General features: G+C 56.3%; 1 protein-coding gene and 1 long non-coding RNA gene across 11 annotated transcripts in view; one reads left to right on the forward strand and one right to left on the reverse strand.

Annotated features, from left to right (window-relative positions):
• The window catches only part of LOC125618307, a 29,310-nt gene extending 19,810 nt beyond the window's left edge, over positions 1-9,500 (reverse strand). The window contains exon 1 of the long non-coding RNA XR_007349583.1: positions 9,379-9,500. This is a non-coding gene — a long non-coding RNA (uncharacterized LOC125618307). The remainder of the gene's footprint in view (positions 1-9,378) is intronic.
• The window catches only part of Agap1 (ArfGAP with GTPase domain, ankyrin repeat and PH domain 1), a 353,309-nt gene that overhangs the window by 47,680 nt on the left and 287,780 nt on the right, over positions 1-17,849 (forward strand). For all 10 annotated transcript variants that reach the window (XR_007349582.1, XM_048808782.1, XM_048808781.1 and 7 more), the window contains 3 exons: positions 5,728-5,813; positions 9,394-9,535; positions 14,610-14,744. Coding sequence is in view for 9 of the 10 variants with exons in the window: in XM_048808782.1 (XP_048664739.1) it covers positions 5,728-5,813; positions 9,394-9,535; positions 14,610-14,744 (363 nt within the window). In the remaining variant the exon portion in view is untranslated. The remainder of the gene's footprint in view (positions 1-5,727; positions 5,814-9,393; positions 9,536-14,609; positions 14,745-17,849) is intronic.

The raw sequence follows: 17,849 nt of genomic DNA on the forward strand, positions 1-17,849 counted from the left end.
TCTTACAGCTGCAGGCCCAGGGCACACTGCAGGGGCGTGGTGGGCAGCCTTCCTGGGAAGTCAGCCTGCCTTTGGGGTGAAGTGGAACCCCCATAAATCACGCTCAAGGTTGCTTTCCCATAAGGAGCTGCTCCTCTGGTGATGGCGTGGGGGGTGGGGGTGGGCAGTGAGTGTGCGAGGTGCTGCTGGGTTGAGTGGCACTGGGTTCGCACAGTCCCCTCGGCAATGGCGCACAGACCTGCCTGTGTGCTGAGGGCGTGGCATGCCGTGCCTCCCTTGGCTTGGGAAGGAGCAGGAGGGGGCGCTCTGTCTCCCCATCCTGTGGTGCTGTTACCAAAGCTGCAGGGTCCTGGCATCACCTTGGAGAGGGCAAGTCATGCCTGTTGCCCAGCCCGGAAGGCCAGCTCCAGGGTTGGCCTACCTCCGATTGTCACCTGATCGCCAGCACCTGCTCCCAGGTGTCTGAGCCAGGCCTTTGTCAGTGCTATCCATCATGGAGGCCAGGTTTGGGGAGACTGAAGCCACTTTTGAAAATAAATTGTCCCTGATGAAACATAATGTTACGTAATAATAATGGGCAGGCAGAGAAGATTGACTGTCACTCGTGCAACAAGTCTATAGCATGGGCTGTGGCAAGGTGGTGTGATAACTGGTAGGACCTTCTGGAAAATTGAATATCAAATAGATTTTAAAAATCTACATTAAAAAGTGAACTTGGATATGGAGTTTGGGTATGTTCCCTAAAATTCAGGTAGGAAAATATCTAATGACTGGGATGAGAAGGCAGGTTTGAATTTAAAATACAGATTGAACACTTGTGATTCAAAAATCTGGAATCCAAAATGCTCCAAAATCCAAAACATTTGGAGAACTAATGTGATGCTCAAATAGTTTCAGATTTGGGATCATTTCAGATTTTCGGATTAGGGATGATCAGCTGGTGAAGTCTCTGCAAACTTTCTAAATCTGAAAAGGCTCTGAAGCAACTGTGGTCCCCAGCATCTTGGATAAGGGATACTCGGCCACACCAAGGGCAACAGGACCTGCTGGGACCATTCTGCCACCAATGATACTCTCATTTCAAGGATTTTCCTTCAGGGAAGCTGGAGAAGACAGTTGTCAAAGCCTGACTTGTCACCTGACCCCCTGCACCTGCTCCCTGTGGTCTGCCTCTCCAGGTGCCAGCATGGACTCTAGCGGAGCCTGCTTGTGTCGGGAGCGCCCCTGCGTCATGTTCTCAGTTCCCCAGTCTGGGTGCCTGAGCGTTTGGTGAAATGAAAGATGAATTATGCTGTTTCGGGGGGCGGAGGAAGTGACTTCAGAGCAGGAAGAGGCCTTCCGGATGGGGGCAGAGTCCCCTCCTTGTGGAGGTGGTGGGAGTTGGGTCTGCAGCCCTTCACCTGGGGTTGCCAAGCCAGAGCCATGGCCGAGTTCAGGAGGGAGCTCCGCACCTCCTGGGAGCCTTTCCTGGCTGAGGCTCCGCACCTAGAAGTACTGATCACCCAGCACCCAGGAGTACCACTCACCTGGCACCTGAAGACATGGACAGTGCCAATGTGCCTGTGGGGAGGAGCGTCATCGTGGCATCCTGCGAGAGCTGGACGCTGATGCCCAGTGGTCCTGCTCCCCAGGGAGGTGGCTGAGGTGTGCTGAAGGCCTTGGGGCTGCTGCCATGGCAGGGAATGTCATTGTCCCCAGGGACAGACTCCATTCCCCTCCTTTTGCTTTGGAGGCCACCTAGTCAGTGAGGTCAGCCTGAGGAAGCAAGATGGCTAAGCTGGGTGGAGGGTGGACCTAGCAGGGGGCCCCACATGTCCTGATGTTTGGGGAGCAGCTGGGAGGGTGGGGCCAGCTGGGGCTGCACAGGGAGGCTGAGCCCTGGGGTGAGGAGGTGCGGGCTGGGCTCAGGACAGGGCTGTGGTGGGACCCTCTGGATGTGCAGTGTCTGAGAGGGCCCAGAGGCTGGCAGCCGGCAGGAGGAAGCTTGCAGAAACCCAGCCGAGGAGCACAGGCTGTTCTGAGAATGTGAGGCCACAGTGGAGGTTTGCAGAGGTCTGGAGGCCGGATGTTGAGGGCTGAGCAGGGAAGGGGACGGATTCTGCATGGAGACCTGGCTGACCCGCCGCTGCTGGGTCCTCCGCAGGTTCTGAGTGTGTTTCCTCGGTTGCCTGCCTGTGAAGGAAAGCCCATGTTACAGAGGACACGCACGGAGGCTCAGGCAGTCCAGTGGGTCTCCAGAGCTGTCCATCTCCTCAGGGCAGGGCAGGCGGGCAGGGGCGGGACTGGGCGGGATGACTCCTGAGCCTCGGTGCTGGCACCCTCGGGATTGCTTATGCAGAGCAAGTCAGGGATGAGGTACCTGCTGGCTTCGTCCTCCAGGCCGTCCTCACCCAGCCCTGCGGCCTACCCCCCTCAGCCCTCTCCAGTCTACGGTCCCTCTCTGACCGCCCCTTTGGCCAGGCTTCTCCCCACTCCTGCGTGTCCACTCTCCTTTGGTCCAGAGGCCTCTGGTCTCTGCTTTGGGACTTTGTGCTTGTGGATGGGGGGACAGACACCCATGTTCCCTGGGCACAGCCTGGTGGCTTGTAGACAGTAGGCGTCCCCAAAGGAGTGAAGATGTGTGCAGAGCTGGCATGGGCATCTGGGTGGCTGGTGTGTCTACCTTGACCAGAGGTTGGGGCGGCCAGTCAGGACTGAGATGAGGTCTCTGCAAACACTGGAGTGTGGTGCTGCTGACCAGGAGGGTCCCTCTGCGCTGAAGCTCAGGTGCAAGGTCAGGCTGCCTGGCTGATTTGGAGCCACGGCCTACGCAGCTGGGGAAGACACCGCGTGTGTCCATGCACAGGCCAGTGCATAGAGGAGGGCACTTGGTAGCAAGATCACGTTAGTCTGCACGGTCTGCAGCAGGCAGGTGCCGCACGCCGACGGCTTGACAACAGAGGTGTGCTGGCTCAGTTCTGCAGCCAGAGTCCAAGCCGGGGTCGCGGCAGGGTTGGTTCCCTGAGGCTGTGAGGGAGAACCTGTCCCCACCTCTCTCCAGCTTCTGATGGTTTCCCGATAGACCGGGTGTCTCTTGGCTTGGAAATCGCTGCTTTTGTCTTCTTGTGGCATCCATCGTGTGTGTCCCCACATTCCCCGTGTTGTGTTAGACCACCTTATGCCAGTATGACCTCCTAATGTCATATCGCGGTCAGGGAGTCCAAGACTTCAACCCGAGCTTGGAGGGTGATGGTGGCATGGTAGAATGTCATGCTGCCCGTGGGTTGGAGTGATCAGCATTGGTCTGAACGGCTACAGCACTTGGAGGGCCTGGCACGGTTGCCCAGCTCTTAGGGCATTTCTGGAGCACCGAGGACAGGCCATCCTGAGGCCTTGGAAGCTCAGCCCTGGCCACCAGGATCCCTGGCTTTGCTCAGCTTCTCAACTTCCAGGAAGTGTGCTGTGGGAAGGCTGTAGGCAGAGTGTCCCCTGGGGGACCCAGCAGCCCCAGACGAGTTCTAAGGTTTTACCTTGAAATCGCTTAAGTAGCTTCAAGCACAGACATCTTCCTGTGATCAGAGGACTTTGGAAATCCATGTGGGATGCACGGTTTGATAGATCCGACCTGCTAGATGGCCCCAGGCAGGCTCACCATGGCTGTGCCCACACTCAGGTGCCCAGTTAGAACTCAGAGTTGTGGGGAAGGTGTGTAAACTCTTGCACTGACCCCGTTCGCCTCCCCTGACCCCGGCCAGTGTGACTAACTAGGTCTCCAGAGTCTTGGTGTGAAGGAGGAGGTTTTCCCAAGGAGACAGAGACAGATTGGCTTTTCAAATGTCATTTTTTCTTGAAAGGTTGAATTCGGCCCGTCTCACCAGGAAGTAGCAGGTGCCCAGCCTCTCTTGTTTAGCAAATTAAAAATGGGGAGATCATTTTTGCCTTCTTGGCCTCTGCTGGAAGTCTGGAAACCAGGGTCACTGTGTTGGGTTTGTCTTTTATGAGAGGACATGGTGACCTTGGCGGAGATGGTGAGTGACACTGCCTTGCCAGGGCTGCTCCCCGTGGTCTGGGCACTTGAGAGGGCTTTGTCACTCCCTGCCCATCAGGTTTCCTTGTCCACCCAGGTAGAGCAAGGTGAAGAGGGGGGGATGAGAAAGGCCAGGCCACTCAGCTGGTGGGGGGCAGCCCCAGGGTGCGGACAGAGTGTTGGAGTGTGTGGGCTTGACCTCAGACGGCCGTCACACCTAGGGGGTGTCTGGTGTGTCCGATGGGACACAGCCCTACTGAGGAAGGGTGTTGTCCTCCTCTTAACCCGTGAAGAACCCAGGTGTTCTTGCATCTGGGGCGGGTCGGTGGAGGACTTGTCTGGGTGCAGTGTCTTTCCTAGCTGTCCCTGCTGCGGCCCTCACCTAGTGGGCGTCTGCCTGGCCCTCTTCTTGAACCCCACTTCTCTCTGCAGCAGCGTGAGCCTTGGCTGCAGTGCTGGAGGTTTTTCTTGTATTTCACTCTGAGCAAACTCAGCAAAGCAAGCAGGGTTCCCTGGAGGGCTGGACAGGTGTGGGGAGAGTGACCTCGTGTGTGGGCAGGTACAGGGACCTGGCAAGCCTGGGTAAGAAGGTCAGTGAGCCCCGGCCTCAGGTGGCAGCCTCCCTCTGGAGGGCCCTGGACACTTGTGGGGGTTGGGGCAGGAACTCTGTGTTCAGCCTGGTGGGCAGTGAAGTGGCCCAGACCTGGGATTCTAGGTGGAAGGTCCCTGGTGAAGGGAGGCACAGGCCTGCACACAGTCTCTGGGCCAGTGGGGAGGCCTGGCAGTGTCGCCTGGAGAGTTGGGTTGTCTGGCTCCCGTGGCGTTCTTAAGGTGTCTTCCTAGAGGAGTTGACAGTGAGAGGCAGGACGGAGGTGCCGCTTTCTCAGACAGGAATGGAGGGTCCCCGTGAGGGCGACTCAGTGGACTCAGCCCGGAATCTCAAAAGCCATTTGTCTTTGGTGTGGCGGAGGAAGCCAGGAGTGGCCTGCTTTATTCTGTGGAGGCCTGTGGTCCAGGCCGCCTGGGTGTGCAGGGCAGCCCTGGCAACCTGCTCCCTCCCGTCCCCCATGCCCCGGCAGGGTCCCTGGTGGTCTCGCTAACCCAGCGTGGTCTCTAACGCCTCTTGTCAGCCCGCTGCACCACTGTCCCAGCCGCACGGAGGCCCCATCGGTAGTTCTGTCTAACCCGTGTGTGCTAGTCCAGCGTCCTTCCCTCGATGTGACTCTGACCGCGGAGACCCCACTCATGATGTTCTGTGTTTCCTCTCAAAAACTGGGTTTCCCTTGAGGAGAATGCAAGTTCTCAGCCCTGAACTTAGCGGTACTTTGTGGACGAGGCAGCTGTCAAGCATGAAAAATTTGTCTGTCTTGTGAACCCAACAAGAGAATGACAATTTTGGTGTTCTCTGTTTCCCAGTGAGAGAGAATTTCTGAATTTACATATAAAGACTACAAAAAAATCCCACGCTTCTCAGCCAGCGTGCCTGGCCTGGCACAGTGCCTTCAGACAGTGCTTGGGTTCTTAAAGACACATTTTAAAGTCTGAGTTCGGTTCTAAAATTCAGTGGTTGTGGGAGACCTCCGAAATCCAGTCCTAGATACTCAGAGCTAGTTGCCCCCAGGCCGCTGCCAAGGGTGTATTTTTCCACAAGCGAAGCCCACGTCTGTCTGCCCTCCTCCCGCCCTGTTTTCCTCTATAACGTGGTGTTCTGTGTGTGGCAGGTGGCAGGTTCAAGAAAGAGATTGTCGTTGATGGACAAAGCTATCTGCTGCTGATTAGAGATGAAGGGGGCCCCCCAGAGGCGCAGGTGAGTACTGCATGCGCTCTGAAACCAGTTCTGCCTTCTGCCTTCTACGGTTCTGATTCGACAGGCTGTTCTAGAAATGGGTCATGCCGTTCCAAAAGAGAGACATCGAAACCCACAAAAGTCAGTCTGTGGGGCCATTTTTTTCACATTCTGTATTTTTAGGAAGGAAGGAAAAGCAAAATCTGCACTGATTTGTCAGTTCTGTTGAAATAGCAGCCGGAAGTTCCTGTGGTTTATTTATTTCTTTTTTTCCTGTTAACTGGTTTGATCTCCAGGCACTGAGGTCGTGTAGGAAGTCATTTGGGTAGACTTGGAGCCAGTCTTCTTTCTGCTGCTGGTAAACCTCGGGAGTTGGTGTCTCCAGCTCTTGGCCCACACAAGTCTCCCCTAAAAACTGGTCTGCAGCCTATTGTGTTTTTTGTTTTTTTTTTTTAATTCCTTAGAAAGATGGGAATCCTGGGAGCAAAGTGGCAAGAGCATGGAGAGCTTCTTTCTTGGGTTTCCTTGTCCACGTGTTGTTCTGCCCACCTCGTAATTTTGCCAGTAAATGCTGGAAAGGAGGCAAGAGCTAGTAACAGCCAGTGACCACGGATGCCCCCTTTGGACATCTTGAACTTACCTCCTTGAGAAGCTGAACATAGAGTTATAAGGATGGTTAAAGTGAGAGATGTTGGACATGGGGGTTGTTGAAGGTCTAGGACCTCACGCAGGGAACACTGTGAGGATGCTGAGGAAATGTCACGGTTACCCTGTCCCATCAGCCCTGGACACCAGTGATTGTGGGGTGCATCCACATTGAAAGAGAGTGCTGCCAATTAAACTATGAAACTGCAATAATAAGGCACAATCTGACCACAGAGGTTAAAAATGAAAAGTTTGCCACCTTAGCATGAGTGAGTGCTCCGTGACAGTAAGGGAACATCTTGAACACGTGTTGAAGGTGCAGGAGGCTGGTCGCAGCCAGGTTGAGTGCCTGTTTAGGGATCATCAGTGGCTGGCCCGTGTGGCTGCGGCCAGAGCCATCCTGAAGGTTTGGGAGGTCAGCCTAGCAGGCAGGACCGGACTTTGTCCTTGATGCAGGCTGCCTCCAGCAGCTGGTATGTGGGAGAAAATGGCAGGTGGAGCGTGGAAGTCTCCTGGGTTCATGTCCTGCTTTTCCCAGAACGTGAATGTTCTTAGAGAACCAACCTTAGCAGTGTGTGAAACCCTGAAGAAAGTACAGGAATGCTGCAGAAGCGCTGGCTCAGTGGCCTCAGGGTGTGCCGAGCTCTCCAGAGAAGTCAGCAGAGCCAGACTCGGGAAGCTCCCCGGCTGCACCAAGTGCCCCAGGTCAGGCCACACTGGGAGGGTGCACTAGCCAGGTCCCGGGGTGGAGTGAGCCACAGCACCCATTACTAGGGATGCCTTTTCCCTAAGAAGCTCCTGAGGGGCTGGGGGTGTAGCTCAGGGTGGAGTGTGTGCTTGGCACTCCCAAGGTCCTGGGTTCAATCCCCACACCAAAGTCCAAAATAAAAATAAAAGCCTTTTTTCCCCGTGCTTTTATTCTGAAGCCCACGCCTATTGCTTTCATATCCCCCGACCCCTGGCAAGCCCGAGAAATCCCAGCATTTTGTCTCAAGTGGAATTTTTCCCGAGAGGTCTTTGCTCTAACCTCCTTGGAAAACCCATCTTCTGTGTAGTTTAGAATGGCTAGAATATGCAGCGCCATTTGTTGTAACAGTAGTCTCCTTCCTTAGTCACCGCAGTCAGATGAGGAATTGCTTTAAGGGAAGCAGTGAAGACGATGGCACAAGCCGTCGCCTTCTCTGTTCCCTCTTGTGCCTCTGCAGGCTCACTGTCACCTTGTCACCTGGGGTGCCTGCGCTCCTCACGGTGGTATCCTGGAATCACTGAGGCCAGCTGGGGGCGCAGCACTCTGGAGATCTCGCCCCAAGGCTGGGGGCCAGGATGTGGGGTTGAGGCTTCCTGCAGCCCCACCAAGCTGGAGTAGGGCTAGGACCCCCCCCCCCCGGGAGGTCTCCTTGGCCTCCGACTGGGAAAGGGTTGAAGTTTCCCTGACAACAAGACGCTTTCTCCAGGAATAAGTAAAGATCTCCTTTAGGGGAGTATCAAGATAGGACCGGATTCCGGATTTCTTCGTTGTTCTGGGTCGCTTCCTGTTGTCTGTCTGCCAATATTGGCCTCTTGAAGGAAGTTGTAGGGCTTCTTGTGGCTTCTGTAATCGTATGTAGTGCAGAAACTCGGCCAGTAAACGGGTACCTTTTTCTTTTAAAGTGGCAGTTTCTAATGGGGAAGCTGTTGGAGTGGATGGGTATTTGCTGAGTACCGGGGCAGCCAGAGTGTTCCCCCTGGAGAGCAGGGACCTTGTGATTCAGCGGGTCTCAGCCTCCTGTTCAGGGCAGCGAGCCCTCCTCCGGTGCTGGTGCCCAGGGGAGACCGCCATTCCAGGTGAGAGAAGGGGAATCCGCCCTTCCTCTCAGGCCTGCCCACAACGCTCTGCTCCACGTTCCTATTTAATTTTATATGTTTCGTTAGATCCTTGGGTTTCTGAAAGTTTTATCATGTGAACATTTCACATGTAACTGAGTAGTTTTTCAGTTTAAGTGGAGTCGGAGTTTAACCTACAGAAAATTTGCCCACCTGTGTTAGAAGCCACGGAACCTTCCTGAGGGACTGTTGTTTCTTTCAGGGAGGACGAACAGGATGTTGGAGGTTTGTTTCATTTTCCCTCGGAAAGAGGAGGGACTTTGGTGCCAGACAGTGGGATCTGGAAGCCGCTGTGCCATTAGTGGTGCGAGGGGGTAGCTGTGGGGCACCCCCAGGCACACAGCCTCCCGAGGGGGTTGGTACCAATAGAAGGTGGTGGGGGGCTGGCAGTGTGTTGTCTCCCAGAAAGAGCACGTGTGTCGGGCCAGCTGAATGCAGGAGAAACGAGGATAAAAGGGCAGCGGTGAGTCCCTCCCCTGGCGTTTGCTAGCCGAGGGCTTCTCACAGATGTGTAATGATTAACTTACAGGGTGCTGGCCGAGTTGGTAGCAGCAGACCTTCACCACATGAAGGCCCTTCCTGATAGATGGGTGGCTGGTGGTGGGCAGTGGGGCGCTGGGGGATTCCTGGGCATGCTGTGGGCTGGAAGAGGTGCTCCCTCTCAGTGTGGCAGCCTATCCAGGTGCCCTGGAGGGACTGAAGAGGAGAGTCAGTGCAGGACACAGCCCGGGGCCACCCTCGGTGCCCATCTCCAGGCCCAGGAAGCCAGGCAGGTGGTCTAGTCATCTAAGTGCAGGGCTGCACTTGCTGGGCCGGGCAGAGGGTGGGCATCCAGGCCTCGGAATCCACGGGGCAGTGGTGCAGTTGTGTCCCACGTGGGGTCTGGTGGGAAGAGGACCAGGGTCCCACTCCTGGGGAAGCAGGGAGGCTCTGCTCTTAGGAGGACGAAGAGGTGCCTAATGATGAAGTCACCACAGGCATCCGGGCGTCCTGCGGTTCCAGGCCTGCCTCTGGGCTCTGGACGGCCCAGCGCTGCGCGCCCTCTCCCCCCCACGAGCCCCCCAGCCCCTGCTCTCACCCGCTCTCTCCGCAGTTCGCTATGTGGGTGGACGCTGTCATATTTGTCTTCAGCCTGGAGGACGAGATCAGTTTCCAGACCGTGTACCACTACTACAGCCGGATGGCCAACTACCGCAACACCAGCGAGGTGCCGCTCGTGCTGGTGGGGACCCAGGGTGAGTGCCCCGCACGGCTAGCCGAGGTTCCCTAGCTTACACTTGCCATGTGGTGTGCAGGACTCTGAAAGTGGGCCGAGGCGGAAAGGGCGCTGGGGCTGAGTGCACGCAGGTCCCCTGATGTGCACCTGTCACTCCTGATGTGATTCTGTGGAGACGCTCGTCAGCAGGCTCCAAGTGACACACGCAGCACAGATGAACAACACACAGACAACACACATACCAGATGTACACACGGCACATATACACGTACAACACAGATACACAGCATACCCACAGTATAGATACACACGCAACACGCCTATGCACACACACGACATACAGTGTACACAGACTACATAGATATAGACACAGCGTGCAACACAGATGTACCCGAAATACACAATACAGCCACACAGTCGACACACAACCTAGGTACATAAACAGCACATACAACACAGGTGGGGACCCAGGGCGTGTGCCCCGCATGGGCCTACAACACACACACAAAGCATACGACGTTCACGCAGCACAGATATACATACAACACACGCTAGACATAGCAGATATACCTGTAACCCAGAGAAGCACACATCACATGCAGAGAACTGACATACTACTCAGAACATGGATCTATACTACACACAACATAGATTGGCAACACACTCATCACGTACACACATCCGGAGTGCTTTAGAAAACATCCATTTTATCTTGCCTTCTATATTATATTTTAATTCTTTGTTGTATAAATTAATTTCTAAGCAGACCCTACCTTATAAAAACAAGCCTGTTTTGGCTCTCAGCGCACCTATAAAGTGATACTTGACTTCTGATACCTGGCTATCAGTGTCCCATGGTCTGCGTCTTGTTTTTGACACCTTGTGGTCCTGCGGGGTGGGGCCACTGGGGGCCTGCTGCTTATTTCCTTAGTCTCTTGGAGAAGGGACCGTTGCGTGGACTCACACACGGCGCCCTTGCTCCTGATCACAGATGCTGTGCTGCCCTGGGGTCCGAGTGAGGCGGCCCGTGGCTTCTTTTTACCCATCAGATGAAGCTCACTCTAAACGGCTTTGTCAGACACACAGGGGATTTTAAAAGTGCTCACATCAAGTGACTCGAATCCCCTTCCTTTGTGGTGTGTGGCCTGCTGTTGGCACTGCCTTTGGAACCAGCGGGTACATGTGCCTTCACGCACCCATGTCGGGCTCCAGTTGGGCAGCACCAGTGTGACCGTTCAGGAACATGCTGTGTGCTTCCCTGGGTGAGGTGTGAGAGCGAGCTCAGCAGTGCCCCGACCCACGTCTTCTCGCCAGGTCACAGTGAAGGGCATGTGAGTAGCTGGAGTGGCGTGCCCTAATCCCAGGGCACTTCTCAGTGTGCTGGTGAGAAAGGTTAGAGTTGGCGCTTGTAATGGCCAGAGGGCTCATTAGTGAAACCTTGAGAGCAAGAGGCCGTTTGGGCCTAAAACCAGGTGGAAGAGCTTCTTCATGCCTGCAGCACCCTCTAGTGGTCCCTGGGAGTCAAGGACACGCCTGGAAGAAGCCCTGGGTTCTGTTGTTATTGGTGTGTGTTGATGACGACATAGTGGGCGTCGCTGTGGCATATCTGTACACGCATCTAGCATAGTTGGGTCACACTTACTGCCCAGCACCTTCCCTGTCCCCAGGCCCCCTCCCACTTGGCCCCTTCCTGTGTCCCAGTGGTCTCCCTCTGCTGTCTCGGCCTCTCCCCCTGTGCCTTCCACAGCTCTGGGTTCTTAGCAGTTGCCCATCAGTCTCTGGGTTCCAAATCCACGATTCAACCAACTGTGGATTGAAACTATTTTTTTGAAATTTCATCTGTCCTGGACACATACAGACTTACCTTGTCACTGTGCCCTAAACACCTCAGTGTAGCAGCAGTTTCTGTGGCACTCACCCTGCTTTGGGCACCGTGAGTTCTCCAGAGACAACCAGAGGCACACAGGAGGGTGCCTGGGCTCTGCACAGGTGCTGTGCTGTGTCAGTGAAGGCCCAGGGCACCGGTGAGTGTTGGTGTCCTGGGAGGTCCTGGAACCTACCCCCGGTGGCCGCCGAGGGATGACAGCATGCAGTGCTGGCATATCCGAGGTGCCTGACCTGTGTGAAGTGGTGCTCATCTCAAGGAGGCTCTGCTTAAAGCTACCTTGAAGGGGAGGAGATGAGCCACGGTGTGTCTGAGCAGTCAACCGGAGGCCACTCAGTTTGGGGAGGCTTGTGTTTAGGACTCAGCTGCCTCCTGGCTGCAGGCTTGAGGCACTTAGGTTCCCAGGCTGGGCTGGAAGGCTCGGAGTCGGTGCGTGTGTCCTTTGCACACAGACCAGTGTTTCTGCTAGTGGAGTGAAATAGAGTGAAGTGAGACGCAGGTTTTGGGGACACACACCCTTCGACATGATCTGCCGTGACCCGGTGGCCTGAAACACAGCTTGTCAGGGCTCTGGCAGGGTAGACAGGAATTCATGGAGGGCACTCGGTGTGCCAGTGGACACATGATGAGTGTCTGATAGTGGCTGCTGCTGTTCCTTGTATTTCAACGTACGGCGGCTTACTGAGGCCCTGTTTGGGCTGGCAGAAGCTCATCCCTCTCTGCCCCTGTGCCTGGGGATAAGTCTGTTCCTTTGAGCTGCCTTCCCTAGCTGAGAAGGGATCATCTGTGCCTCCCCAAGGTCATCTGGGTCCGTGGAGGTGGCTGAGGACAGCCACCAGAGACTGAAGCAGCTCTCATGGAGCAGAAGTCCTGGGCTTGAAGCCACAGGTGGGCACCGAGCGAGGAGCCTTGTCAAGGGTGACCCTCTGGAGGGGAGCTTGGGCACTCGAGAGGCTCCTGTCTCACTTTAGCTCTGTTCTCCTTAGCCCAGCCACACCCCAGATGTACCGAAAAGTTAGGGCCGTGGCTCACCTAAGGCCCTCTGCTTCTTCACCCACCTCACCAATGGCCAGCACCTGGGGCCTGGGTGAAGAAGGCTGGGGCGAGCGTGGGCTCCCAAGGCCGCTGTGCACCCCAGTCTCTGAAGCCTGTGCATTCGCAGTGCTGTGCAAGAGACCAAACAGGAAAGGTGGTGCGCGAGGGCCTGAAGCTTCCGCCCTGCAGGTTGGGGTAGGTGGCTTCAGAGGTGGGGATTTGGGGCGGGGAAGGAACCCAGGAAGAACTCTGCTCATTGGCCCAAGCTGCAAGGTCTGGAAGGTCCAGGGGGACGGGCACTGGGCATGGGAGGTGAGGAACTGTGTGTGCACAGGGCCGTGGCTGAGCCAGGGCTCAGCCTGGTGCTTGCTAAGCAGAACGTGTTTTAAAGACTTGCTGATTAGATAGACAGGAGGAGGAAGCCAGGTCTGCGCAAAGCTGCAGGGTTAAAGTGGAATGAGAAACGAGCCTAGGATGAGACCGAGCCATGCAGTGTGGTCGAGAGGTCCCAGGTGGGCTTGGTGCACCTGTACGGGCAGGTGACAGGGAGGTGGAGCCGGTCCTTCACCCAGGACTAGGGGATGTGGAATGCTGGGTCCCAGCATGGGATCCTGGATGGGTGCTCTGGGACCTCACCTCAAGTTGCAGTTTCTAACCTTCCCCCCATTTTCCTTACACGTGGTGCAATGCAAGTCAGATTTTCTAATCTATAAGACAAGAAGATAGGCGGAGGTGTCCTGTTACTCCACGCCCAACACCTGGGGAATGTCATGGAGCAGCTCTGTTGAGCCGCGTCCTGACTCATGCTCCGGTGTTTACCTACCAGGCTCAGGTCAAACTTATTCCACAGGACTAAAGAGTAAAATAGGGACAAAGGAGAGAGAGAGGGGGGAAATGGATGACCTGCTTCCTCTCCATGTCTTGTTCTTACACTTCACATGCACTTTCCACACCAAGCAGACAGGGCTCCAGCTTTTGTAGGGCTTGTGCTGTGGTTGCTCTGCTGGTTGACAACCCCCTGGTGGCTTCGCTTAGAGAGTGCTCAGTTGCTTTCCTTAGCATAAGAGCATGCAACCCCCTGAAAAGTGCGGGTTACCTAACCGGCTCTGACACAGAGCAGTCACCTCCTATGCGCACTCAGTGGCCCCGAGCATGCGGACCCTGCTGGGTGCCAGGCTTGATGGCAGGGCTGAAGAAAGCAGGTGTTTCTTGGGGGGGGGGGGTGGCAGGAGACGACAGCTCTGTTTGCTGCTCAGCCCCCACCCCACATCCCGCAGGAGCTGATGCCACAGGTACCCTCCAACTCTCTGTGACCCTGAGTGGCTCACACCACCTTACATTGCTCCCCACTTCCGAGCCTGAGAGCCAGACCTCAAGGCAGCCCGCAGGCCCTGCTGCCCCCCCTCCGCCCCCACCCCGCACCTTCCTGGGCGTGTGGGTGCTCTCCCTCCACGGGTGTCGGGCCACCCGCCTCCGCCAGGTGTGCCTTCCTAGTGGCTTCATTAGAATCACAGGGTCGGGCTGGGCTGTGGCTCGGTGGCAGAGCACTTGCCTAGCTTGTGTGAGGCATGGGTTCGATTTTCAGCACCACAGATAAATAAAACAAAGGTTCCTCAACAACTAAAAAGAATTAAACAAACCAACCAACCCCAGGGGCTCCTGAACTGCCTCAGGTGGCCCCCACGGCGGCCATTACACCCCTAGTCGTCCCTGCTTCTGGCCGTCTAGAATGTCGCTGTGGGAACACACAGAGTCTCCATGGTAGAGCAGGTCCAGGCACCTAGCAGGGGCCAGTAAACACTGACCCAGCGGGAGAGTGGTCGAAGGGCCACCCCCGGAGCAGGAGCATTGTTCGTGGACGCTGTCACATGGAAGGTGGCGTGGCCTCTGGGTTCTCGGTGTGTTCCTCTGAAGCTGTTCGTCCCTCTTGCGCCTACCTCCTGCCCTTCTGGACCGCGGTTCTGTTCCCGCGTAGCAGCTCTCCTGTAGCACGAGCTCCTAGCCAGGGCGACGGGCGCGCTGGGGTTCGAGCTGATATTTGGGGGTAAACTGTCTTCAAGACGCAGGTTCTTGGTCAGTGTGCTTTGAGCCACGCGGGCACCTGAAGTCACAGACCCGCCAGCCGTCCGTGTACATTGTCACTGTGCTGTCACTCTCTGGTCTTCTGTTCCAGATGCCATAAGTTCCACGAACCCGCGGGTCATCGATGACGCCAGAGCGCGGAAGCTCTCCAACGACCTCAAGAGGTGCACATACTACGAGACGTGTGCCACCTACGGGCTCAACGTGGAGCGGGTCTTTCAGGACGGTAAGTGCCACCGAGACTCTGGTAGCTCTGCGACCCAGGTGCCACTCCAGAACAGGCTCTGCCCATGAGTGGTGACAGGCCCAGCAAGGGGACAGAGGTGACTCCCCTTCTGTTCCTCTGTCAGTGGTGTGCTCAGGAGCGAGAGGAAGTCGCCTGCCTGAAGACGGCCCCTGGGTGGGCGAACCTCTGCTGGCTGGTAGCAGTTCTCGGGCTCCGTCAGCCTGCGACGGGCCGATTTCCCATGTGAGCGCTCATTGTGCCTCCAGGCCTGTCTTTAGGGAAGGGCTTTAATTGGGCTTTCAGAAACCTAAGCTGAGAGAAGAGTCAGGTTTGGGCCACTCAGGGCCTGCCTGAGGTCCAGCACTTAGACCCGTGGACGCCATTGCATTTGATTTTCAATCTCCCACTTACAGGGGCAGCCACAAGTCAGATGGGAGTATCCCGGAGGAGCTTTGGGTTCTCCCAGGGGTCACACTCATGTCCACAAGGGGGTGCCAGGTGTCAGTTATGAGCTGGAGTATGACATGGGGTGGTCTCCGGCTCTGGGGTCAGAAGGTCTGGGGAAGGTTCTCATGGAGTTACAGTCTTGAGGAGGGTGCCCTGGGCCGGGGTTCCATTTCTGATGATGTCTTGGGAATTCAGTCCCGGGCCCCCCCACTCCTGGTTTAAACCAGGAGAAACATGTCTGTACCCCCTGTTCTGGTGTGATGGGATTGTCGCAGAGTGGGCCAGCCAGGCCTGGACCCTTGAGGGCCTCCTGGGCTGTGCAGAGGTCATCGGGGCCTGTTGACCCCGTCAGCTCTGGCACAGTGTCTGCACTGGTCCTCCGGCCCCAGAGTGGGCTGCGGGCCCCGCTCGGCTCTCCAGCTCCGTTGCGGGTGAGCCCGAAGGAGTGCCACACTTCCCTGCTGTAGCAAGGCAGGGTCTCAGGTTCATGTCCCCCCCCCCCCTTTTTTTGCAGCCAGGCTCCTCTCCAGCTCTGCCTCTCACCTCCTTTTTAGCACATTGGTCCCGTTGCACCCTTCTTGGCTCACTGTTCCTCATCACCTCTCCCAGTGCCCATTCTGAAGAAGCTGGACTCCCCTGAGAAGGAGCTCAGAGCCCCTGGGGTCCCCCTGTCCTCCCCTGCCCACTCTGCAGCCGGCCCTGCCAGGAATGTGTCCTGTGGGCAGCAGCCTTTGTGTGAAGCCCTCACAGCCCCAAGTCACTTGGTGTTTGCGGCTCCACGAACCTTAGAGGCCTGGGAAGAACGGCTCCCGAGAGGTGTCTCCGACAGGGTTTGGTTACTGTCTGAGCTCACGTGGCGTGTGGAGAGGAAGAGCCCAGAGCTGCGCCTGGCTGGCCACTCTGCGTGGGCTTTCTTGATGCGCGGCCACGCCCGTCTGAGGCTCAGCAGGCTTGGCGGGCTCAGCCCTCTCGGCCTAAGACAGAGCGCCAAGTGGTGCAGCAGACCTTCTGCAGGTCTGGTCCCTGGCGCAGGTGATCAGAGCTGACTTGTGGGTCAGTTTATTCTCTTCTGTGATTACTTCTTACATTTATGGTGGTTATCAATGTGAATTTTCCTTTATTTCCTGAAGTATCGTAAAGTTAATGCCAGGGAACAGTGAGATTACAGGGCTTCCCCGCTAAACACCGTGTCTTGGTCCATTCTGGCTGCTGTAGCAGGTGACCATGGACTGAGGTCTGAAACCACAAAGATCTCTCTCAGGTCTGGAAGCTGGACGTCCGAGGTGGAGGTGCGGCTGATCTGGGGCAGGGGAGGGCTCTCTTTCTGGTGGCCCTCTAGTGTCCTCACAGAGAGCAGTGAGAGGTGGCAAGCTCGCTGCCATCCCCACCTGCACACTCCTCCCATCCACGAGGGCTCCACCCTCCAGCCCTGATCACCTCCCAGAGGCCCACCTGCCGGCCCCCACGCTGGGGCCAGGGTTCTAGCATGACAGTTTTGGGGGATGCAGACCTGAAGGCCATAGCACCCCAGAATGCTGAGGCCTGCCTGGCAGTTGCCTGCACAGGAAGCACTTCACTGGCGTCTTCAGGTAGGGTGCTGGCCGGGGGGAGAGGAGAGTTCCAAAGGCCAGTTTGTCAAGACAAAGGAAAGCGTCCCTATCACCCATCATTCCCAGAGACCCTCGAGTCATGCTGTGCTCGGGGGACCATGCTGTTGTCTGGCCACATCCCTGGCCCTTTTCTATTTTTTATTCAGGGTCTCACTGAATTGCCGAGGCTGGCCTTGAACTTGCCGTGCTCCTACCTCAGCCTCCCGCGTGGCTGGGATCTCGGGCATGTGTCACGGTGCCTGGCAGCGGTGCTGTTTTATGTATGGGTTGTTCTATTACACATCCTGGCGTCAGTTGTGTGTAGAACTTAATACTTGGGTGAGTACTCTGAAGATTGTGAACACTTGTGAAATCTCAGTTCAGAGCGCTTGTTGCCCATCGCTGTTCTAAGACGTGCTCTGCTGGAACTTTAGCGCTCACCTTCCTCAGCTCATGTCCACGGGGCAGTGGGACAACCCAGGTGCAGTCTTGCCCTGACCATGGTTGTTGCGCCAGGTCATGATCCATGTGAAAGGTGCAGTACAGTGGTCATCGGATGGCTTAATGGTCTCCACGGCCAGTCCTAGTGGTCTCCTACAGGAAGCCTTTCCTCCTAGGGTGGAACAGTTGCTCAGGTCAGAAGAGCACTTGGACTGGGTCACCAGGGTGAGAGGGGTTCTGTGTGCCGCTTGCCAGTGCCCGTTTCACACTCACCGGGGGTTCCTTTGACAGGCAGCTGTGCATCCTGTGGTGCGTGGCTAGTATCCGGAAGTGATCCCCATTCTGGAAAGTCTGTGCCGATCTTGCAACCCTTCACCCCAGCTGGTTATGATTATGCTGCGATTGCCGTTCTGGAAAAGCAGTCTTTAAGCAGCCATTCCATTGGATTTGGCCCCTGCCTGGTGATCCGTATGCTGATCGAGAGCCCAAGCCGGAGAGGGTGCAGGACACTCCTGAGACTATGGGACAATTTGGAGCCTTGGTTTTCTCTCCTTCCTTTGATCACAGAGATTGGGATCCTAGCACACAAAGGGTTCTGCTTCACACTCAGTATCCGCAGCTGCTCAGA

This window comes from Marmota marmota, unplaced genomic scaffold (assembly GCF_001458135.2).
Source record: "Marmota marmota marmota unplaced genomic scaffold, marMar, whole genome shotgun sequence".
In the NCBI taxonomy this organism is placed as follows: Eukaryota; Metazoa; Chordata; class Mammalia; order Rodentia; family Sciuridae; genus Marmota; species Marmota marmota.